The sequence below is a fragment of the Pistacia vera genome, unplaced genomic scaffold (genome assembly GCF_008641045.1).
Source record: "Pistacia vera cultivar Batoury unplaced genomic scaffold, PisVer_v2 Contig179, whole genome shotgun sequence".
In the NCBI taxonomy this organism is placed as follows: Eukaryota; Viridiplantae; Streptophyta; class Magnoliopsida; order Sapindales; family Anacardiaceae; genus Pistacia; species Pistacia vera.
Window position 1 is genome coordinate 563,446 of NW_022195887.1, and position 25,398 is coordinate 588,843.

The 25,398-nt window shown below is 35.2% G+C and overlaps 3 protein-coding genes, 2 non-coding genes and 2 pseudogenes across 8 annotated transcripts; 2 read left to right on the forward strand and 5 right to left on the reverse strand.

Annotated features, from left to right (window-relative positions):
* Nucleotides 1-451: 451 nt before the first annotated feature.
* LOC116126320 lies at nucleotides 452-4,131 on the reverse strand (annotated as a pseudogene).
* Nucleotides 4,132-5,399: 1,268 nt separating this feature from the next.
* Nucleotides 5,400-12,357, forward strand: LOC116126321 (annotated as a pseudogene).
* LOC116126385 (N-acetyltransferase 9-like protein) lies at nucleotides 5,601-9,140 on the reverse strand. 4 transcript variants are annotated; one of them, XR_004127472.1, is made up of 7 exons: nucleotides 8,870-9,140; nucleotides 8,631-8,702; nucleotides 8,049-8,136; nucleotides 7,549-7,681; nucleotides 7,422-7,460; nucleotides 6,551-6,767; nucleotides 5,601-5,948 (listed from the first exon to the last, which is right to left on the reverse strand). XR_004127472.1 is itself a non-coding variant. In XM_031412091.1 (7 exons), the coding sequence occupies exons 1-6, from the start codon at nucleotides 9,042-9,044 to the stop codon at nucleotides 6,687-6,689; spliced, it is 588 nt and encodes a 195-aa protein (XP_031267951.1). In that variant the 5' UTR covers nucleotides 9,045-9,140; the 3' UTR covers nucleotides 5,601-5,948; nucleotides 6,656-6,686. The 4 variants fall into 4 exon arrangements, 2 of the variants coding, with proteins under 2 accessions (XP_031267951.1, XP_031267950.1); XM_031412091.1 differs by having other exon boundaries at nucleotides 6,656-6,767; XR_004127471.1 differs by having other exon boundaries at nucleotides 5,943-6,191.
* A 271-nt stretch (nucleotides 12,358-12,628) lies between the features above and the next one.
* Nucleotides 12,629-12,709, reverse strand: TRNAL-CAG. The gene has a single exon. It is a non-coding gene; the product is annotated as a tRNA-Leu (tRNA).
* A 1,583-nt stretch (nucleotides 12,710-14,292) lies between these two features.
* On the forward strand, nucleotides 14,293-15,775 carry LOC116126395 (cytochrome b561 and DOMON domain-containing protein At2g04850). Its single transcript, XM_031412099.1, has one exon. It carries the CDS (start codon nucleotides 14,395-14,397, stop codon nucleotides 15,595-15,597), a length of 1,203 nt encoding a protein of 400 aa, XP_031267959.1. The 5' UTR covers nucleotides 14,293-14,394; the 3' UTR covers nucleotides 15,598-15,775.
* Nucleotides 15,776-15,871: 96 nt separating this feature from the next.
* TRNAL-CAG lies at nucleotides 15,872-15,952 on the reverse strand. The gene has a single exon. It is a non-coding gene; the product is annotated as a tRNA-Leu (tRNA).
* A 1,292-nt stretch (nucleotides 15,953-17,244) lies between these two features.
* LOC116126296 (heterogeneous nuclear ribonucleoprotein 1) lies at nucleotides 17,245-22,853 on the reverse strand. The gene is made up of 5 exons (XM_031411992.1): nucleotides 22,558-22,853; nucleotides 22,303-22,420; nucleotides 21,846-22,072; nucleotides 20,297-21,497; nucleotides 17,245-17,831 (listed from the first exon to the last, which is right to left on the reverse strand). Exons 3-5 carry the CDS (start codon nucleotides 22,065-22,067, stop codon nucleotides 17,818-17,820), a joined length of 1,437 nt encoding a protein of 478 aa, XP_031267852.1. The 5' UTR covers nucleotides 22,068-22,072; nucleotides 22,303-22,420; nucleotides 22,558-22,853; the 3' UTR covers nucleotides 17,245-17,817.
* Nucleotides 22,854-25,398: the final 2,545 nt, after the last annotated feature.

Here is a 25,398-nt window from a genome sequence, read left to right on the forward strand (position 1 = left end):
AACTATGATGTTTATGTTATGTTTTATATACCGAGTTTATGGTGTTTTTACTCTTATAGATCGTATTCATAAAACTATAATAGATTTCTCTTATCCGTAGATGTAGGCGGTTTACATCGAATCACGTAAATATCGTGTCTCTTTGTGTAGTATGACTTATTCCTATGTTATTCATCTCAAATATATATTTTCCGCTACGCGATCTCTTAACATTAATGTGTATCTATATCTCTAAATTCCTCAGCATTTTGTTCGACGTCGGATGAACGTATACTGTGTTAATGAAGTAATTAATTACATGTCGACGTTTGAGTTTATAACAAGTTTTTTTCTTTTTTAGTAATATTTTTTGAACATTTATTATAGAAAATGTAACTTGTCATGCGCATTAAACTTCTCATAGCTCTTAACTGAAAACAGAGAGAAAGATTGAAAAAGAAAAACAGTCTGAATCCATGTATACAGTGAAAAAATATTACACTGTATGATCAATGTTAATGGCACTCTTCTCACAATGACAACGGTGAAACTCTTAACATTACAAAAGAATAGTAAGCTCTCAGTCTATATAAATAATCTAGAACGCCCTCAATACAGGTGTAATGAATTGCAAAAATAATATGGTGGGGATTAATTGCTAGAGTAAAGCTAGCACAAAAATCGTAAATAATACTACGATACTTATAAACTACACCTCCTGCTCTGTCCTCACACAATAACCATTAGCTCCATTGGCTCCATTAGCCCCCTTCACTCCGTTTGCATTGTGAGAGTTCTTCTGATTGTTCTTCCTTTTCCTCTGTATCACTATGTACCAAGTTATGGCTTCTAAAAATGCTGCAGTGACGCCCAAAACCACAAGAATGGCAAGATAGAGGTTCCACCATTTTCTCTCCGGGTCCAAAATGCTTAAGCCACTCAAAACATTATAGATGCTCATGCCAATCACAGCATACCCAATGGAATGGTGGTAGATGTTCCAGTAAAATCTGTATTTATGATCAGGCTTTGGCCTCAGAAGCAATGCAAATTCTGCACATCAAGTAAGCAAATGCGTATATAAGAAGACTATATAAACAGAAGCATATATATCTTCAACCAAAATTCAAGAGGGAAATCAAATAGAATTACTACCTGAAGTGTTGCAAGGGCGAAAAGGGCTATGCCAATATTTCTGTGTATTTGATTGTCATTGATAATATTTTCGTTGCCGAGCTTGATACCAGTTGCCCACCCAGCAACACCAACAATATAAACCGAAGCCTGGCAGACAATATGAAGGTAAAACCATGCTGGATTTGCAGACTTGAACACCTTAAGTTACCTTGCCATCATAGCCCCCATTGGCATAAGAGTCCCCCAACTCACAGCATTTAGTACTCCATGAACCTGAAAAAGCAAATGAATTCTATCAACTTTGAAATCCCATCTAGAATTCTGTTTACCATGATGTAAATTTTTTGAAAAATCACTCACATTCCTCTTCCCTTGTCTGGCATCGAAATTAACACTGGTAGATATAGTCTGTCCAGTTGTAAAATCAATGGTAGCTGTTGATCTCATATTATCTCCAGTGGTTACATGAACACCAGGACTATTCCCATTCATGGGACCCACTTGCCAAAGTTGATTAGTCAATAACAAATAACTAGTAAGCTGCAGTTTGGCAAAAATAATCATCTCGTCACCTTCCAATGTAGCTGTAAGGTTGGATACTCCGAACCTCAAACTAGCCTCTTGCAATGACGGCGTGCTTTCGTCAGCACCAATTGGTGCCGAACTCCACTGGAAGTTTGCAATGCCACCAGGCATTGAGACCCTCCCATTCGGTGTCCTGAAGGGTTGAGAGCCCAAGCCTCCCATTGGGATGAGGTGGTTCCAGTGCGACGGACTGCAAGATGAACAGTGTTAGTTGATGAATCATAAGTCCAGTGGAGGAAAGAAGTCAACACAGGAAGATCATTGCATGTGGAATAGCGTTGATTGTTTGTGAAAGTATACGTGTCGCAAGTCTGAGCATAGGATGATGAAACAAAAAGAGCAGCCAAAACAAAAGAGAACAAGACAAAGGCTACAAATTTATCAATGTTTAAATTGGATTTATTTATTAGAAGAAGAGATAATTTGGGATTGTGCGTACTATTTACATATATGTGTAGGATTTTCATTGTATTTTGAATATTTGGTCGTGGAGGAAGCATAAAAGAAACTAAGAAAGTCCATGTGGGTGTGCTTTAGTATAGTTTACTAATTCCCTGGGTTAAGTCCATATGTGCAACTCACACGCTTTTATGTCTACCAAATATGGTCGACAAGCCTTTAGAAAAAATGAGGGTACATAAAAATTTAACAAAGAATAGATAATTACAAAATAACAAAGAATCTATTCAGCTGGTTGAATTGGTAACTTCACTGCATGGTTACCTAATTGTATGACCGTGTCGCATTATTTATGACCAAGTTGAAATATGAGAAGAAGCAGAAGAAGGACAGAAATGTGTATTGTAATTTTGTGTGTGTTTTGACGTCAGGAAAACAAAAGAAGCATCCACCGGGCGTGTCAAAGTGAAATACTAATTATTTATTATTTTGGTTTCATATTCATGTTTCAATTGCAATTGGACAGTGTGGGAAAAAGATGGCCAATTTTGCATACGACACCGAAACAGATTTGTGGGCCATCCATTTGCCGTGTCTGTTCAGTTAGGTCAACTACATGTCTTTTCAACACCCTCCTCCGGGGCAAAGTTCCCATTCCATAACAAGGAGACAATTACAAGAACAACGGTCCAAAAGACTTTTTTCTTTTTAAACGCATAAGATTCAAAAATCTTGAATCATAATATGTTTTTTTTTTTTTTCTTTTATAGTCTATGGTCTATACCTGAATGATTTATAATGTGAAACATTATATTTATGATAATAAATAGAATTATTATTTAAAACATTAAATTTGCTGCAGATTAAGAGTCGTATGTAAATCCAATTTTGGAGTATTATAATATGATTCTTGATTTGCGTATTTAATAAAACATTATTGTATGGTATACTCAGGTCAAACTAATTTTATTTTGCCAGCATTGAAATTTCTATACTGGCAGATTTATCATCAAGTAATAATGATGTAAAGCCTACATAACGTATCCCTAAAGTTAACAGGTTTACCATCTGGCGATACATTAGAGATTACTGCTAAAACAAATAGAGTTAATTAGCTCTTTTGATTTAAATTTATCTGAATCTGTAAACATCTTGTTGAACCTCTTTTTATTTTATTAATGTTCTTATATTTATTTAAATAAAAATTCATATCACCATCTTCTTTTGATCTTGAGAAAGCAGGTGTGTTTATGTATAAATAATATAATTATAATTGACATGGGTTCCAGCCTAAACCAAGAATATATATCTGTTATACTTAAACTACTCCAATAGTCTATTGTGTTCATATATCTTTACCCACTTGCTTTGTGTCCCTCAAATCTGTGTTTGATTAGGATCAGCTCCACCTAAGGAAATGAATATAAAAGCAAGAAATGAAGTCATGATATCATCATGTCAATGTAGAACTGGTCTGATTTCATCTTATTCAGGATTTGACTCACTGTAGCTGAAGGGAATCCGTTATGTCATTAAGATTTTGAATTATGTCAGGAATGCATAATCAATGCAAAAAAAAAACTCATCTATGGACAAGAAATAATCATCTGCTTTGATTTCTTATTAAATATTAATAGACTCCGGTTATTATTGTAAATGAATGGCTTTGCTCTTGTTTCATGACCCTTTTACACAGTGCTTTCCCATGCTTATTTACAAATGAAGTCCAAGTGACCAAAACTGATAAAGGGCAGAGATTACTTAGATTAGAATGTCTGAAACTGAAAGTATGTTGACAACTTGAAGATTATCACTTGATATCTGCCTTTTTAAGTTCCAAATATTATTAGTTGAGCAATATCAACTAAATTCTCACTAACCCACCTGATAACCCCTTTTATGGTTTTGCCAACCTCCGTTGGGCTAAATGATAGTTGCCAAAGTCCACTTTAGTAAAGTTTTCATTTTGAAAATGGAGGAGGTCTTATTTATGAAACCAAATCTCAGGACATGTGAATAAAATTTACCCATATCTGCAAATTTACCTCCTCCCTGTCAGTTTAGACGAACAACCAGTTGTCCATATGTTCAAATCTGAATTTCTTTCGTGACCAGCAAGGTGAATAATGAAAAGCAGTCTTTGTAGACTTCTATCTATTTATTGTCCACACCAACCATGAAAACTTTATAAAACATTCCCTGGAATTCTTCACCAGTCACTGTCACACCGCATGTAAGATTCAATTACACCTACCTAATCTTTCCAAGTCAACTCATCTATTATCATCTTCTTGAAAGTGAAAACATTTATTTTGACTTGTTCTTTTCATATGCTAGAGTATTGGAAACGCACAACTCTTCAGAATATGCCACCTACATGTCTGTATTCTCCAGTTTTTTCTACCCTTTTACACATATGCCTAATTTGTGTCATTGTGTGGCCTAAAATAATTAATCCTGTTATGTCATTTGAAGACCTTGTGTAACGCCTTAATCCCAAATTTTGTTTTAGGTGAGCTAAGACGCGCTAAATCATGTCATTCATTTAACTAAATTGCAACAGAAGAAAACTACCAGTCTGAGAAGTATAAGGATATTCGTAGCTAATCTAGAAGGTTTCTATTTCTTCTTTTTCTGGGTTCAACTCTTATTGTTTCTTTAAAAGTAGTATCATCATTCAGAATAGCCTGGAATAGTTGAACGACAGCCTTCATATTCTTTAAGTATCTCCACAATTTCTTCTTTAATGAAGACAAGACAAGTAAACTAAAAGTTTTCCCCATATTTGTGTGAAGAAATGTTAGAAGTTTTCTTTTCTTTGGGATGCATATAATGTTTTAGTTTCTTTAAATTGGTGACTTTGATGTAGAAATTAGAATTGTTCTAGGTTGGAATTTAAACTTTAACTAGCAGGTGAGAAGCTGAAAGTCTGAAACAAGAAAACCATCATGCAGAAAAGGAGAAATATTTCCTGACTAATGTAACCTCGATTTCTTTAGACAACTCCATGATCGTAGAAACAATATTGTTAGATGCACAAACAAATCTTACAAATATTTGTGTACAAACAGATATGACACAAAATGAATGAAATAATGAATACAAAAAATCAAGCTCATCATATTCACTCTTCCACTCATATTCTGGCACATCAGTTTGTACACAAATCTTTGTAAGATTTGTTTTTACATTTAACATTACTCAAAATCTGAAGAAACACTTGTATTAAAACAGTCAACAACTCTTGACTGATTAAATGTCTCAACCATCACTTGTGTATAAAAAGCTCTGTACCTCTAACAATTCCAGACACTTCCCCAGACTCAGATTTCATACAATCAAACTACAAATTGTTCACTTCATGCAACTCTATACCTTTTAGCACCCTTTCTCCCCGTAAATATCTCAGCATTACAAAATCAGTAAACTCCCTGTTTACTGAAATTACTCTTAATATAAGGAAATGGAAATAAGCCCTAGGTTCACCTTTGCAATCCGCATTATCCAATCTTTATTCCTCATTTCTTCAGCTCAAACCTGCAAAAACTATACCTTTCCAAGTAACCAAGTTTTCAGCTCTTGCAGTGACCTTCCGGTGCTGCAGGCCTACCTCCACTGGAATTACATTCCATCCACCAAGAGTGCTCATATTGCATACAGAGCCAGCCAATCTTCAACAAGATGGATTGCATGGGCAATCAACCCAACTGGGTCCGGCATGGCTGGATCGCAGGCTATAGTTGCTTTTAGACATGCCAATGGGAGTATGGCTGTTTACCCAACACCAATAGACAGTTACAACCCTTCAATGCAACCTGGAACTCTCAGCTTTCCAGTTTCCAACATTTCTGCAATATATGCCGACAATGAGACGACTATCTTTGCTGTTATAGGCCCATTAGCTAATGGAACCACTTTTAATCATGTGTGGCAAGAGGGGCCAGTTTCAAACACCAACCCTGCTATACATTCAACTACAGGACCAAATGTTCAATCAATGGCAAAACTGGATTTTCTGTCATAGAAGTGAAGACTGGGAGGAAGAAACTTTACAGGCGTATCACGTGTGGCTTCCTGCTCAAGATTGCCTCCTGTGTTACACTAGTTAACTATGTCCGAGAAGTCTTTACATTCATAAATAAGTTTAGTTGTTGCTATCATTATTATTATATTTATCATAGTAGAAAACTTCATATGGTCCCCAGCAAACCCAGCAGATTTTGAAACAGCTAGTAATACCTTGTATTACAAAGTTTTTCCAAATACTAAAGATATCTACCCTCGTCTCCATAGCCAAGGGAAAAATAAGTATAGGCATGCCTTGTCCAAAGAAAAGAAAATGCATGAGAGAAAAATTGGGAAAAAATAATTAAGCGCCAGACTATTTTTTCTTCATGGGCTATTCAATCAACTTGTGAATTATATTCCTTAAAATGAAGGGCTATCTTACCAGCTGAAAGACTAAAACAGAGGATTTAAAAGGGACAGTGTCAAGTCTAAACATCCTCAGCTTATCATCATAAACGCAGAGCAACTTTGGAGGAGATTCTTTTACCCGTATAGTAAATCCAATAGGTCCTACAGGGTTATGTATGTCGAACCACGTGACCAATCGACTGTTGAAGCTCCTCCAGCTTTGGCTTGGTCACCGGCAACTCCAACGTCATCTATCAAAAATGTTCCAGAAAAGTTATATTAACTAGAAATTTAAATAAATATGCAACAGAAATATGAGCTACCCAACACTGAGATAAAGGATTTCCTTCAATATGAAAATATTTTTTTCTTGTATAGTTAGGAGACATAAGATAAGGCACATCATACGGAAAAAATTAACCTAGCAGTTCATCCAAATCCATGCATATATAAGGTTTTCCTCACAAGTTAGCATGAATAAAAAAGAAAAAACTAAAAAAAAAAAATTAAAGATCTAATCATCCAGATTAGAATATTTGATAGGCTTAAACATTTAACAGTTGTTTATTATAGAAATTATTTGCCAGTTATCCACAGCCTGTAGTGTTTTCACTCTTAGTCTCTCCTTGGCTGGGGCTTGTACAACATAATAAATTTGATTGACAGTAAAATATTTGATAACATCATCAGATTAAAGCAATTCAATATTTCAATGTACAGTCAGATTTCAGAAGACTTGATAAACATGATCTATAAGATGAAACCTACGAAAATCAACTTTTGGTTTACAGCATATGTAATCAAGAAGTAAAGAATGCCCATCATTCAAATGTGCTTATAATATCCTTTTACTCTTGATGATGTTAATTAAATATTTTAATAGCCAGATGACAATATGCTCACACCTCTTTGAAGATTTCACTGTAGGAAATGTCCTCAAAGCCCTACACCAACCATCAAAAGACTTTAGTCAATAATACCTTAATATACAGATAGAAAGAGAATGCGATACACACAGATAGACAGACAGACCAGTTTCCGGAACAAACTTAGAGATGGTCCATTTGATTTTCCAATCTTAGCACGGAAGATATTGATACCATAATTCTCAACTGCATGGGACATCATCATCAAGACAGATTCCTTTGCAAGTCCTTTACCACGACTAAGCTAGCAAGAACAAAATGAAATGAAATACTATTGAAAAAGAATATCAAACGATAGTACATGTCATGTCCAAAGCTATTCATTAAAGGAATTAAAGGAAATAGTCATTTAACAAAGAATCGATTACAATCACAATATATTATTACATGGAGCTCAATAATGAGTATATTTCATTGACCCATGGATGGATTAACAGAATATACTTAAGATGCCACCATCCATCAACTCATGTAGAGTAAATTCAAATCTTCCATGATCACATGGCTTTTCATTAAAAAGACAGAGAATTTTATTGGCAATGTTTCAAAAACCTTAAATTTTTTATTAAACTGTTCACTATATAAAAGATTTAAAAAAAAAAATACCTTTTGAGTTCAGCTATCATTATCTCCACCTCCGCCAATTGAGGATTATCCAAGTCATTCATGTAAATATTCACATCACCAACCATGGCTGGACAAGAGCACACAATTACTAACTAATGGACAGCAAACACGGTGTACAACATGTATAAACAATGTTTAAAGCAGTCCAGTGTTTTCTATACAAGTCAAACATGCAAATATCGGCTAAAACCCCCAATATAATGATCATAACTTTGAATGCATCAAAACTCAAACAAGCAATGAATTTCTTAAACCTCTAGCAGAAGAGTTGCATCGGAGAACTGAAAAATTTTCAGTTCCAATTGCTGGACATATAGCGGGTGAAAGGGGAAAAATAACTTTTTGTAACTATCTGAGACCCAAAAATATACTCATAAATTCGAAAACAATATTGAAAAATTATGAACTCCTGAATTCGAAATTACAGAGAAACGCAAGCTAGCGATTTCAAAACACATAAAATTGTAAATTGTTTTGAGTCTTTCAATCCCACCTGAATTTTTAAATTGAACAAACTGAGGAAAATAAATAAAACAAAAAAAAAAATTAGCTTTATCTTACCTTCCACATAGGGATCTCCATGAACAAACTTTCCCTCTACCAAATCCTTATCCAAAAGAATGAAAGTTTTCTCTGCAAACAAAAATCCATCATCAAAACTATGAAAACAAAAGATACCCAGTTCACTAAACGTGATCTAAGGACAAAAAATTAACAAATAACAAAGAAAGGTGAAAACTTTTCAATAATAATAAAAGCAAAAGCAATGATATCCAGATGTAAGTGCGTAGAGAGAGAACTGTGGGGGTCTTGGGTCCAGGAGAGGTGCATTTGATACTCTTGGTCAAGGGTTAGAGGCTCGGACGCCGTGGCTTCAAGAAGAACTGGGTCCTCCATCCACTGGTGGTACTTTGGTACGTGTTCTTTCATGTAAGGTACAAGTATCACCTTGTCTCCTTCCAAACTCACAGCCATTTTGCTTCTGATCTTCTCTATGAACAACGATCCATAGAAGACAAGTAGCTGCCCACTGAAGCAAATTAGAAAAATTAAACGACACTGTCGTTTCAAAAAAGGAGTTACGGAATTAATTTTTTTTTTTTTTTTTAATTAGAATATATTACGAGCGTAATATTGTAAACAGGAATTATTTTTTTTTTTTTTTTTTTTAATTAGAATATATTACGAGCGTAATATTGTAAACAGGAATTATGGAATTTACGGGGCCATATCTTTTATTTTATTTTATAACAGTTAATTATACATTATAGCATATAAAGTCAATATATTACATTTATAATATTTTAATATTATATATTGTTGATTTCCTTTCGTTTTCTTACTATGTAAATTTGTGAACTTGATCAAAACGATCAACCTCCTCATCCGTCTATTATCTTATTCTAATGGAGATTTGTATATTGCAAAACAGTAAACGACATGTTCCCACCCAAAGATTAGTGAACTTTCTAGTTTCTACCCTTAGTTTCATTTATTCTACATTTTCATACTTAAATTTACAGAAAATCATTTGAATTGCATTAAATCTTAAATAAAAATAAAAATTTCAACATAACCCTTTACATCTCAAATTTCTCTCACAAACACCCCTCATCACTCCCCTCCCTCGCAACTACTAGAAAAATCCAGATCTGGCAGGATTTTGACGCCGTTTGACATCACCGTCACCACCAGTAGCTTCCCGCACTCATCCCCAACAAAACACATCTATCCACCAACCTCGTCCGCCTTCATTTTGGTCGGATCTAGGCCTTTTCTCCCCGATTTTCCCTTCCCTGGCGGTTGCCGGAAAAATCAAGAACTAGCCGGATTCTGGCTTCGTTTGACATCACCGCAACCACCACTAACTTCCCCCACTCATCCCCGACAAAACCTATCCATACCCCAGCCTCGTTCACCTCCATTTTGGCCAAATCTGAGCCTTTTATCCGCAATTTTCCTCTCCCTCGTGACTGCTAGAAAAATCCAGATCTAGCCGGATTCCGACGCCGTTTGACATCACCATCACTGCCTCTAGCTTCCCCCACTCATCCCTGACAAAACCCATCCATCCCCTAGCCTCATTCACCTCCAATTTGGCTAGATCTGAGCCTTTTTTCCCGATTTTCCCCTCTCTTGTGTCTGCCAGAAAAATCCAAATCTATTTGGGTTAAAAGGTAATTTATTGGTAAGGGCAGCTTGGTAATAAAATTCTTCATATTGGATCAGAACCCAAAAATCATTAATAGTGTTAATTTAAGAGTGGATATTTGGAATAAATGAAAGCAGGGATGAGAACTGCGATTTTCACTAATCTTTAGGTGGAAACATGTCGTTTACTCATTGCAAAATGATTAAAGTTGGACACTTATCAATTCTATAGTTGGTGAATGTGGGATAAATAGTTTGTCTCTAAGATGTTAATAGCATCAAGATATGAACTATCTTTAGGTGTCGAATGGTTCAGTAAAACTCTTAAATGTATTACTGAAAAGTTTTGAGTTCGGTCCCTTTCGGGTGCTAATGGGGTAGCTACCGGAGCTGTTATCGGTCATAGTTCTAGGATTCTAAGATTAATTGAGTGCATGTAAGCTAGTCCAAACCATCTCGTCATGAAAAAAAAAAATATGGACTTCGTTTCTTGTATCATCAAAATTGAACTTGTAAATGATTGCCTGTAGGGCATGGGAATGGGCATCGATTACTTTTGAAAGTTTAGAAATAAGCCTAACCCTCCCCACATTACAAATGATCAAGAAAATCACTTTTGCAACTTTGCTTCAAAGCCACGCCCACGCCAACACCACCACAATTCTGATTCCCACTCAAACAATAATCTTCCATTTTCTAATACAAAAACAACAACAAAATGATGTGATTAGAATATATATACTCCATCTACTATCCACTATGCAGCCACTCCACATCTCACCAAACCAACCAGTATTCTCTGTCTTACCTTCAAAGCAAAGCACAACACAAATTTCTCTACTATGTCCAACAACCATCTGACTCATCATCATCCTCATTTCTTATTATCAAACACATGATGTTAACAAAAGCTTGTTTATCTCTTTAGCTATTCCCTTCCTCTCTTCTTCTTCCACCACCATGCTTCTCCTCTTCCTATTCTTTCTTTTCTCCTCCCATCTACACACTGCCTTCCCGCACATTGCACCACCACCACTGCCACAAAACCTTCAAAAATGCATGAACTTCCGACCCAGCAAGCATCAATTGCATGGACCTTCCAGGCCCACAATGCAACATTAGACCTTTGTTTCTTTGGCACCTTTATTTCACCCTCAGGTTGGGTGGGATGGGGCGTAAACCCGAGTTCAGCTGAAATGACTGGTACCCTGCTCTATTAGCCTTTCCTGACCCTAACTCTGGCCAGTTAGTTTTACTTCCTTACATTTTAGACCCTACTGTTAGCTACAAAAATCCCCTCTTCTTTCTAGACCTCTTGACATCACCTCATATCTTCCTCGCCACTCTTTATGGGCAAAATGGCAACATTCACAATGGTGCCACAATTCAAATTTTTGCTACCCTAAAACTTGTACCCAACAAAAACAAAATACACATGTATGGAACCGTGGCCTCTATGTTCAAGGCTACTCTCCAACTATCCACCCCACACCTTCCATATCTTTCATCTATGCAACTATTGATATAAAGTCTGGCTCCACAGCTATCCAACACAGCAATGTTAAAACATTGAGAACTGTGCATGGGATCATAAACGCAATTTCGTGGGGTGTTTTGCTTCCTGTTGGAGCAGTCACAGCAAGGTACTTGCGCCACATACAAGCACTGGGGCCTTCTTGGTTTTATGCTCATCAGGGATCCAACTTGGTGCATTTTTTCTGGGGACAGTTGGGTTTGCCATTGGAATAGGCTGGGAGAATTGTCACCAGAGTGATGTATGGGCTTCATCGCAAACTTGGGTTTGCAGCATTTTGCATGGGGGCTTTACAGACACTTGCACTTCTGTTTAGGCCCAAGACTACAAACAAATTTAGGAAGTATTGGAAATCGTATCACCATTTTGTTGTTATGCTGTGTTGTGCTAGGAGTTGTGAATGTTTTCCAAGGATTTGAAGTGATGGGAGAAGGCAGTTCTTATGCTAAGTTGGCTTATTGTTTGTGTTTATCTTCATTGATTGGTGTTTGTATAGCTTTAGAGGTGAACTCTTGGATCATTTTTTTAGAAAAGCTAAGGAAGATAAGCTAAGAAGAGAAATTAATTGGTGGGTCTGATAAAGGAAGTGGAATCCACAGCTAGTGGGGGGAATTTTGAGTCTATGCTGTAACAATTTTGCGTCAAATTTTTAAGGCTAACATCACAATTCCCTAGTGTGATGTTTTAAGTAACCTGTTTCATTTTTCTGATTTCTGTTTCTTAAAAAATTTACATATTTGTATTTGTTGTTTAAGTGGAATGTTATATTGTTATGTAACATATGTACATGCTTCAATTTTGTACAAAATGAAAAAAAAAAAAAAAAAAAAGCAATAGCGGGAAATAAATTTTAAAAGTCAAAAGTACGTTTTTCTGTCAAGAATGGGATTCGAACCCATGCCCTTTCGGACCAGTACCTGAAACTGGCGCCTTAGACCAACTCGGCCATCTTGACGTTATTTGATAAAGGCTGAACAAAAGGTTTATTAATATATATTCTATAGGGGAGCCAATTTTATACACGGCTACAATTTTGATAAAGTATAAGATATCTCTTGATGTTAAAATGATCAACAGGCAATGGGGAGTATATTAATTGAAAAAAAACCGAATGTTAATGTTGGCTTAAAAATTCTGAATCTCTTAGATAACAAGCTCATGTAACGGTGAGAATTAAACATCCATAACAAGCTATTCAAAAGAATTAATAAAGGGTAAAAAAGGTTCAAACTCATGGAACTACTTTTTTGGATGAATAATGTGCTTTTGTGTAGCGTTGAATATATATTTACACAGGCTGTAAAGGTTGAAGTTGACTGATAACAGCCTTATGGAGAGGTTTCAAAATCTTGTCAAAACTTTTGTGGTATTTGATATTCCAGTTTCTTCCCACTACTCAAACTCAATCCCCATCAGGATTATGAATGAATATTTTAACATAAAGTGCTGCAAATGAGTATAACAAACAAAATGGTCTCACTTTAAGGTGTCTCTATCATCTACATAATCGAGGATTCTTTAACCAATTCCTTAATGCCATACTTCAACACATGCATGCCTACGCATGGTTTTCCCAATCAGGCCCTAGTTTGGAGTGGAGAGAAACAAATCCACACTAGACCCTGAAAAAGAGAGAGATCTCATCCCATTGCACAGCCTAAGTGGTGGGAGTCATTGTCACTTACCCATATTAGCTTGTAAATTACAAAGCAAGTCCTGACATAGTAAACTCAAAACTTCTAAACTAGGTAAACAGCTTAGATTTACAACAAATTCAATATTTCTACATAAAAATGATTATTTCGACAGATTCAAACTGATTATATTGATTAACAACCACATACTTGATGGAAAACTTAAATGAGACTTGAAAGCCTAGATGCCAATTAATGGGATCCTTACATGTAACAGACAGAATTCAAATGCTGATAGAAGAATAAATTACATAATAATTGTCCATAGCAGATATGATTCAGCAAATAGTCGTGTATGGAGATTATACTGCAAAGTGAAATCCATAGCCTGCTGGGTTCCACTCGGTTTACCAAACAGATTGTTATATAGAACCTAATAGTAAACTTTGTTAAACACAATTTAAAGAATACTAAAGTCCATCGCAACTTTCAATCTGAAACTACTTCAAGCATTATTAGATCCAGAATCAATTCAAAGAGTATTTCACAACAAATGAATTTTCAACTTGTTGCATAAAATATTTCAATTGAAAAAGTTCCTACATTACAAATGATCAAGAAAATCACTTTTGCAACTTTGCTTCAAAGCCACGCCCACGCCAACACCACCACAATTCTGATTCCCCACTCAAACAATAATCTTCCATTTTCTAATACAAAAACAACAACAAAATGATGTGATTAAGAATATATAATACTCCATCTACTGTCACTATGCAGATAGACAATATGCTCATATAAACCCACATCTCCACATCTCACCAAACCAACATACAGTATTCTCTGCTTACCTTCAAAGCAAAGCACAACACAAATTTCTCTACATATGTCCAACAACCATCATGACTCATCATCATCCTCATTTCTTATTATCAAACACATAGATGTTAACAAAAGCTTGTTTATCTCTTTAGCTATTCCCTTCCTCTCTTCTTCTTCCACCACCATGCTTCTCCTCTTCCTATTCTTTCTTTTCTCCTCCCATCTACACACTGCCTTCCCGGCACATTGCACCACCACCACTGCCACAAAAACCTTTCAAAAATGCATGATACTTCCGACCCAGCAAGCATCAATTGCATGGACCTTCCATGCCCACAATGCAACATTAGACCTTTGTTTCTTTGGCACCTTTATTTCACCCTCAGGTTGGGTTGGATGGGGCGTAAACCCGAGTTCAGCTGAAATGACTGGTACCCGTGCTCTAGTAGCCTTTCCTGACCCTAACTCTGGCCAGTTAGTTTTACTTCCTTACATTTTAGACCCTACTGTTAAGCTACAAAAATCCCCTCTTCTTTCTAGACCTCTTGACATCAACCTCATATCTTCCTCGGCCACTCTTTATGGAGGCAAAATGGCAACTATTCACAATGGTGCCACAATTCAAATTTTTGCTACCCTAAAACTTGTACCCAACAAAACAAAAATACACTATGTATGGAACCGTGGCCTCTATGTTCAAGGCTACTCTCCAACTATCCACCCCACAACTTCCAATGATCTTTCATCTATTGCAACTATTGATATAAAGTCTGGCTCCACAGCTATCCAACACAGCAATGTTAAAACATTGAGAACTGTGCATGGGATCATAAACGCAATTTCGTGGGGTGTTTTGCTTCCTGTTGGAGCAGTCACAGCAAGGTACTTGCGCCACATACAAGCACTGGGGCCTTCTTGGTTTTATGCTCATTCAGGGATCCAACTTGGTGCATTTTTTCTAGGGACAGTTGGGTTTGCCATTGGAATCAGGCTGGGAGAATTGTCACCAGGAGTGATGTATGGGCTGCATCGCAAACTTGGGTTTGCAGCATTTTGCATGGGGGCTTTACAGACACTTGCACTTCTGTTTAGGCCCAAGACTACAAACAAATTTAGGAAGTATTGGAAATCGTATCACCATTTTGTTGGGTATGCTTGTGTTGTGCTAGGAGTTGTGAATGTTTTCCAAGGATTTGAAGTGATGGGAGAAGGCAGGTCTTATGCTAAGTTGGCTTATTGTTTGTGTTTATCTTCATTGATTGGTGTTTGTATAGCTTTAGAGGTGAACTCTTGGATCATTTTTTGTAGAAAAGCTAAGGAAGATAAGCTAAGAAGAGAAGGATTAATTGGTGGGTCTGACGATAAAGGAAGTGGAATCCATAGCTGAGTGGGGGGAATTTTGAAGTCTATGCTGTAACAATTTTGCGTCAAATTTTTAAGGCTAACATCACAATTCCCTAGTGTGATGTTTTAAGTAACCTGTTTCATTTTTCTGATTTCTGATTTCTTAAAAGAAATTTACATATTTGTATTTGTTGTTTAAGTGGAATGTTATATTGTTATGTAACATATGTATCATGCTTCAATTTTGTACAAAATGAAAAATAAAAAATAAAAATGCAATAGAGGGAAATAAATTTTAAAAGAAAAGCATATTTTTCTGTCAAGAATGGGATTCGAACCCATGCCCTTTCGGACCAGTACCTGAAACTGGCGCCTTAGACCAACTCGGCCATCTTGACGTTATTTGATAAAGGCTGAACAAAAGGTTTATTAATATATATTCTATAGGGGAGCCAATTTTATACACGGCTACAATTTTGATAAAGTATAAGATATCTCTTGATGTTAAAATGATCAACAGGCAATGGGGAGTATATTAATTGAAAAAAAACCGAATGTTAATGTTGGCTTAAAAATTCTGAATCTCTTAGATAACAAGCTCATGTAACGGTGAGAATTAAACATCCATAACAAGCTATTCAAAAGAATTAATAAAGGGTAAAAAAGGTTCAAACTCATGGAACAACTTTTTTGGATGAATAATGTGCTTTTGTGTAGCGTTGAATATATATTTACACAGGCTGTAAAGGTTGAAGTTGACTGATAACAGCCTTATGGAGAGGTTTCAAAATCTTGTCAAAACTTTTGTGGTATTTGATATTCCAGTTTCTTCCCACTACTCAAACTCAATCCCCATCAGGATTATGAATGAATATTTTAACATAAAGTGCTGCAAATGAGTATAACAAACAAAATGGTCTCACTTTAAGGTGTCTCTATCATCTACATAATCGAGGATTCTTTAACCAATTCCTTAATGCCATACTTCAACACATGCATGCCTACGCATGGTTTTCCCAATCAGGCCCTAGTTTGGAGTGGAGAGAAACAAATCCACACTAGACCCTGAAAAAGAGAGAGATCTCATCCCATTGCACAGCCTAAGTGGTGGGAGTCATTGTCACTTACCCATATTAGCTTGTAAATTACAAAGCAAGTTCTGAAATAGTAAACTCAAAACTCCTAAACTAGGTAAACAGCTTAGATTTACAGCAAATTCAATATTTCTACATAAAAATGATTATTTCGACAGACTCAAACTGATTATATTGATTAACGACCACATACTTGATGGAAAACTTAAATGAGACTTGAAAGCCTAGATGCCGATTAATGGGATCCTTACATGTAACAGACAGAATTCAAATGCTGATAGAAGAATAAATTACATAATAATTGTCCATAGCAGATATGATTCAGCAAATAGTCGTGTATGGAGATTATACTGCAAAGTGAAATCCATAGCCTGCTGGGTTCCACTCGGTTTACCAAACAGATTGTTATATAGAACCTAATAGTAAACTTTGTTAAACACAATTTAAAGAATACTAAAGTCCATCGCAACTTTCAATCTGATACTACTTCAAGCATTATTAGATCCAGAATCAATTCAAAGAGTATTTCACAACAAATGAATTTTCAACTTGTTGCATAAAATATTTCAATTGAAAAAGAATAAAAATATGGGAAATTATTCAGATGGACCCTAGATGGGTATCCCTTTAATGTTTCACACTAGTCAATCAACAAGAACCTCAGGTACAATCTACTGAGAAACAAACCCAAATAATGGGACAATGTAAAAAAAAAAAAAAAGCATATCTGACAAAAATCCACAACTTTGCCAGAGCCAATACAGAGCATAAGAATCTAAGGAAAAAAAAAAAAAAAAATAGTCTATATCGTTACGTATTGCTGCCTCACCGGAGATGCATAATACATTTCTGACTATATGCCGCAATCTGATTTTACATCTCACTCAAATACCAAAAACTAAAAACCTAAAATGGTAACTCAATGCTCAAGCCTTAACACAAAATCCCTTGTAACTTCTATAATTCAAAACTCAAGCCTTAACACAAAATCCCTTGTAACTTCTATCTCTAAATTTAATTCTTCAAAACAGACACACCAGTTAGCTCTAGATGACCAATTTTCTTCTAACTGAAACATATTAACGAAGAGGATGTGGGAAATTCACAATTCACCTGCTTCACAGCAATATCTTTCACCTATAGTGTCGTGATGACCAAATTGTTCCTCCCTAGGTAGCAATTCCTGTAGCAAGGATAAAAACAAAAGTCAGCATCAGAACTAGATCCACAATTAGCTGAATTAACTGCCAAGTTTGAGAAACATAAAATATAAGTAATTTGCAACCACAAGTAACAAAAATAACGGCTACAAATAGCACAAGCAAGAGCATTTCAAATCAATAGGGAAAAACATAACTAGCAAAGAAAATCACTGAAATACTAATAAACTAAGCTTCCACTCATTGTAAAGCACAGTAACTCATTTATGCCATCAGCTGATTTTCAAAATTACATTGAGGAAACAACTTCACCTAAATCATAAAGAATTTGCACTTTTGCACACCAAAACGAGGACATTGAGCAAATGGTGATTTACTAAGCCAACTCATAAAAACTCTAAAGAAACCTGAGAATTATCTGAAAGACCATTAAACAAGCCATGAAGAAAATCCTACAAGAATCAGCTCTCAAAAGATTTTAGAAATGTAATTTTGCATAAGAGACTAATAGGCTAGACAAGAGAAGGTTATCCATTTCTTCAGACGCAGACGCTGCCCATTTCTTCATATTGAATTGATAAATAACTTACATTCTGCAATTTCCTTATGAGGTTGAAGTCCTTCCCAGTCTTAGTAAAAAAACAATAGGAAAGCAACAATTTTGGTAAAACCATAATTACAGACATAATTGCATTTAAGTATTTTTTATTTTGTTTAATATTCTCCCAAATTCTTAATGGCAGGGAAGGGGTCTTGACCGAATATCTATTAGACTTAAGATTTCCATGCATTAACCAATCTCCACATCACTAGAATTATTCTACCTGCCACACCTTCAAGTATAGGGAAACTCCTTCTCAAAGTTCATAGGCAAGACTAAGACCAAAGACCCAAACAATTCTATGACATTGTCACAAACTTAGAGAATCCCAGGATAGCAAAGACTTGCAAACCGGGTTGTAATGGATCTTTCCTTGACAGAATTGTAAGTTTTCATAAACATTAAACTCGAGAAAATAAAGACTGCACCAACTCCACTGTCTCAAAAAGAATATAAAAAACCAGGTCACATTTTAAAGGCATATGCTCATACACAAATCCATAGGCAAAATCTTATCCGCATAGCTACTAAAGAAAGAACATCAGCCCCTAGTTCTTCACAATTTAATTTCAAATCAAACATCTTTCTTCCCCTATGCACCTTATTTCTTAAATGTTCATGAAACCAGCCATGCCTACAGTAACTAGCAGATTTTAGAGTGAACTAGAAATATCACACTTAGGTTGGATACACCAATGGAGTTCAAGGAACAAGTTGTTTTCCAGGAAAAGAGACATCACATCATCAAATTCAAGGAAATATCCAGGGTCAGGGCACCATGAAGTGCCTGCATGAGAGAAAGAGTGCATTGGTTATGCATGGATACATACTATGTCTTCTTTGTTGAGCATCCAAAATTCAACCACACTTGCCACACATTCATACTGGCGTATAACTAAATAGGTCAAAAACTAAGACACAAACCAACCAAATAGACAATAATAGTAATTCCACATTTCTGCTTACTTGTGATAATACAACCACACAAGATCACTTTTATTACCTTTGCTTTCAAAATCATTTAACCTAGCAAATTCATTCCTGACTTGTATCTCATAAACGATACTAAACATATTACATATAAACAATCATCTTTCAGTTGATAAATCTGTTGTATAGTCATAGCAAGTGAAGTTTTCAATTTTAATTCAGAATAATTCATTTATAAAAGAAGAAGAAGAAGAAGAAGAAGACAGAGCATGCTTCACATCTCTATCAATCAAATTAAGTCTGTAGTAGAAAACAGGATATATGTTAACAACTCCAAGATTGAGGTTTGGAGAAGCATAGCTTCTTAAGTTTTTAACAATTTTTTTTTTTTTTAAATGACCAAAAAGCACATATTCATTGCATCAAGAATACAGTATACAATATCATTGATTCACTTAACATTTTAGCAGTACAAACAATGAGCTTCACAAATGGGATCCATTCTTATTGACATATATTACTGGAGCATCATCAACTAAACTAGACACTTGAAATTGCACTTATAGAAAATGATACAAAAAAAATTGCATAGAGACAACCACCTTCAGCAAGTGCAGAAACTTTCAATTATAACCAAATGATGCTGGCTATGGTAGCTCCTATATGAAATGGATACTAAGTTTCATACAAAAGAAGGTTTTCTTCTAATAATACTATGATTTTCCTTCGGTGGAAAGGAAACAAAAAGGGCATAAAAGACTAAAGCTAAATTTGCCATCTTTATTGAAGTTCTCGCAGACTCCAGCATAATTTTCTCATAGAAACATTATTAATAACCATACTGGTTCTATAACTAAAATAAATCTACCAAAAATTCTCTATGTTTAAAATTCAATGATGCACTAAAAGGAAGTGAAGCAAGCAGATAAATGAAGATAATGAACAAGACGCTCTTACCTCTATTTGACTGTCTCTTATTAACACTATAAGCACCAACAAAACCCGGAGAATTTTTAGCAGAAACATCAGAAGTAGCACCACCAAACCCATAAGCAAATGAACCAGAACCATCTCGCTCAGATGAAGATGATCTCCATGTTGGATCTCCATAAACTGAACCACCACCGTAAAGGTCCGCCAAGACTGTATCATAGCCACCATTTGATGATGCATATGATGATGTTTGGGCCAAAGTAGTTCCAGCATTTCTTGCATATCCTCCTGTCCCCAGCCCAAAATTGCTATCACCACCTCCATACCCAAAATTCACATTACTGTTAGAAACGTTATTCCCTCCACCTTGAGCAGAAATTGCTGAAGAGCCCCAATTGACTCCACTATTGCCAAAGCTACTTCCTCCAATACTTCCACTTCCAGATCCCACATATGCATTGGAACTTGGAGAATTTGTGTTATAATTAAGGGCCCCATTCCCCCACAAATTTCTTGTCACTGAACTGAAAAAAGAGGAATTTCCTCCATTGCCTCCTTCATATCCAAGGGGACTAGCAAACCTATTTGTATTTCCAATATAATATGGGCTCAAACCCCTTCCATAACTGATATTACTATTAAAATTTCCACTAGCTCCAAAACTTGGGCTCAAGCCTGGCTCAAAATTCATACCCATTCCATAACCAGAACCAAATGGAGGAAACCCACTTCGTCCACCAGCAACTGGACTGAATCTACCATCCATCCTAAGTCCATAGCCCCCAACTGTACTAGGAGTATATCCCTGAGTGTAGCCATTAAACAAGCCATTAACCCGAGTCAGACCATAGTGATATCCACCTAGTGGGCTGCGAGTGGGACCAGGTGATAATTCTTTAGGAACTGCTCGCTTAACCTCAACCATTTTACCATTCAATTCATGAAAAGTCTTATGCAACACCTTGTCCACTGCCTCCTCTGAATCATACGTGATGAATCCAAAGCCTCTCGGCCTCTGAGTGTTGTGATCATACATCACCACAACATCAGTAATAGTCCCAAACTGATCAAAGTACTTCTTAAAGTCGTTCTCTGTAACTGTGGATGCTAAACCTCCAACAAAAATCTTTCTTGTGCGACCTGGACCAGGAGAACCATGAACGCTGCTACTGTTTCTACTCAACATGTTCTGGTCATCCCTAGGAACAGCCTTTTTTGCCTCAACCTGAGGACAAATAACTCAGATGAAAACCAAATCCAATAACAAAAGATCTACAAACTCTGCACTCAACTTAGGAGTGTAAGATCATAAATGAATAAGTTATGAAAAAACTGGCATCATTAGTAAATAGATAAATAAATGCATGAGAAGAGAAGGCATGATTTTTACTCTTGGCTCAATTTGAAATTAGTTGAACACACAGAGCCAGAATTAAACGAATTCCTGCAATTACAATATCGGTTTATAATTCCTATAATCCAATTCTATATGATACAAAAAAACAGAGGAAAAACAAAACCAATGATGATGGCATAACAAAAAATCTGAAGGTACTTAGGATTAAAAACTTACCATCCTTCCATCAATGTTGTGCTTTTCCTGTATGACAATCTCAGCAACAGCTGGGTCAGCAAAAACAACAAAACCGAATCCACGAGCACGCCCTGTGTTCCGATCCTTCATAATCACTGCCTCGATCACCTCCCCATAATTACCAAAATACTCCTTGAGGCGCTCCTCATTGGTGTCCCAAGATATTCCACCAACAAATAGCTTGCCATTATCTGATTGCATTTTTTCTACATAATGAAATTAACAACACACGTCAATAAATAATTAACAAATGCAAATTACACTAACAGTGACTTCATCCCAGAAGAAAATTTATTTATAGAAGAAAAGACATATTCCAACACTGGATCCAATCGGTAATACACAATTCCATGACCCAACAATCTTCAGTACAAGGAATTAGAGCAGATAAGATATAATGCTGATGTATAATCAATCAAAGCAACAAAAGCAATACCTTACAACGTGAAACGCAATTAATATAAATTCAGTTACAAAACAAATATCTTCTGATTCAATTTATAATCAACAGATCCTTCGTCGATCAATCAACAAACCCGAAATTAAGCATCAACCTGAAAGTACAACAATAAACAAAAAATTAAAAAGAAAAAATTATATATCCAGCAAACAAACTCATCTATAGAAATTAAAAAAAAAAACACAATTTAATAAAGATCGAAATCCAAATCAAGATGTAGATAAAACCCACCAATCAAAGCAGACCCAGATGCCCAAATCTGTGAAAAAACTAAGATCTGATGAGAGGAGGCATGCCCATCCTCCTCTATGCAACCAGAGAAGCTCTCTTATCTATTACTATTAATTGAATTGTGTTAAATTTTGGTTGTGATTTAGAGAAATGCAAATTCATTCACCAAACAATCTTCAATACAAATACATATAAATATCCAAATTGATGTTTGGTTTTTCTAGAGAGAGAAAAGGGACATGTGATAGAGAGAAGAAAAAGAAGGAGAGAAGGCTGAGAGGAGTCTTGTGTGAGGAATATATAGAGAGACACATTTTGTTTATTTACACATTTTGTAATATCACCATTAAAATTCAAACATTCAGAAAATTCACACAGATTTTTATTTATTTTTATTTTATTTGATTATATATAAACAATCCATACAGATAACTGTTACATCAATTCTACAGCATCACCTTAATATCATCTTTATGATAATTTATAATATGCTCATTTAGTGTCTTCAAAGATAATTAATTTCTTATATATCTATTATCAGAGTTGATTTTTTCATATTCAATATACTTCTTAATATAATCATCAAAACGTATGTCTAATGTGTCAAACACTTGTGTATACTTCATAGTGTCAAGAATTATAATAAAAGTCCATATATTTGGCATTTATGTGATGAATTGAAAGAAATTATCATAATCTTAAAACACATATTATATAAACATGTATCATATGAATTTTGCTCCGTTTGCGACGTAATAAACTTAAAATATTTTTATGTGGCCACCATTTGGTTGGTTGATAGTAAAAAAACAAATGAAAATTTCATAAATTTTTAAGTTCAACTCTCTCTAGGCATTAATAGAAGTGGTCATCGACAGTTCCAGAATCTTGAGAGATTAGTTGAGGTACGTGCAAATTAACCCAAACACCTTCGATGATATTAAAAAAAAAAAATGCATGTTTATGTGTCCAAAGAGTGACCATATATTTATTTATGAAATTGGAGCTTAAGATAATGTAGTATTAAAATACCCTCTTAAAGTTAAAAATGGAAATATATTTGTTATGCAACGAAGAAGAAAGTTTTGTTCAAATTTGCTTATATAATTACCAAGAAAATAAATAGAACAAATAATAGACATATAAAACTTTGTATTGAATGTGAATTATAATCACCAATTAGTTTCCACCAATTTGTTTTTAGCTTTTTATTCAACTCCATTAATTGGGTTTACTTTTTATAAGTTGACTGTGAATTTAGATGTAAGTTAGTAGCAATATTTATAATTATTTATTTATTTTTACATTTTTAAGCATTCAATTCATCAACCACAAATTCTGGTAAGGTAAAGCCTATTTATGATAGGGTTAAAAAAGGAGCTTAATATTGTAAACAATGGCTAAAGCTTAATCCTTCCTACCCCATAAAAACCATTTTCCTTTCAACAATTTAATGTTTTGATGTTTATATATAATCCAATCCAAACTCACTTTGTTCTATCATTAAACCACCAAATATTTTACTGTTACAGGTAATTAATTAACACATTCTGCTCCATTCTGAACATATGGTATGTTTAAACAATATTGCATTGTTCGATTGAATAGTGACCTTTTCCCAAAATGTGGCATCCCCGCACACATGTCATAGGCTATTAGGCTTTATTTAACAGTCAAAATAATTTATATTTATATAATAGAACAATGCCACTCCTATATAATTTAATTCACAAAAATGTGAAAAAAAAAAAAGAAAAATAATATAAAATTCTAAATTGAAAATGATACTTGCAAAATTGAGCTAAAATTAAATGATATTAAATTTCTTTTTTGAATAGAATCTTGAGTTAAACTTAATTCCAAGGCCAAAAAATCAATTTCATGCTACCAAACACAACCTAAGACTAGGGGAATATAGGCCGAACGACTTCCACCTACCCAAAGTTTGGCATAAAGACAGATTGATACCCAAAAGGTTTGAAAATGATAAATAAATACTTTATGTCATCTTCTGTTAGGGATTTCTGTCTGCTAAAAGATAGTATAGTAATTTCATCTACAATCACAAAATTTTTAAATTTTAATCTTTTTCTCCGTATCCATTTTCACCCCAAGCCTGTTTGCACAACCCTTTTGCATCATCGATCGATTTTTTTGATCGGATTTAACATTTTTCTACAAAGTTCTATGATAAACAGTGGCACTGGCCCTTGCTGGCGCGCTTTGGGAATGGAGATCGATGGGTATTTTAGTATTTTTATCATTTTTGTCTTTTAGTAGATGAAAATTTCTAATAAAATATGACGAAAAGTGAGTGTTTGTCATTTTTAAACCTTTCAAGTATCACTTTGTCTATATAATAAACTTTGAGTATGTGTAGGTCGTTCCTGGGGAATATATTACCAGACTGGTTCGTGCCTCCCACGAAAGCTACTTTGGTCGTTTCACTAGCTAGCTGTCCTCACATTTTCTAATATGTCACTCTACCCATAATGCCCTGCCACAACCACAATGCAAACCTACTTGCCCAAAGGGGTTGATGCAAGGTTATTATAGACATTTAACTTCATTATCCAGTGGCTTGGGTTAGTGGGTTACATGGTAGGCCTCCAGCCTGCCACTAGTTGGGATGGTGATGGTATAGAAGATAGAAGAAGAAAGGAGCAAAATGTGATCACATGTAAGACAGTACATCAAATTATGTAAAGTTAAATGCTTTATGTTCTCTTGATTCTCATCACCCAATCATGTGATTGCTTCAAGTTTACTTCTAGGTTTAAATTTTTTAATCAGATGGCATATATCAATTGATGAATGTCTACGCACTACGGGAACTTTGAC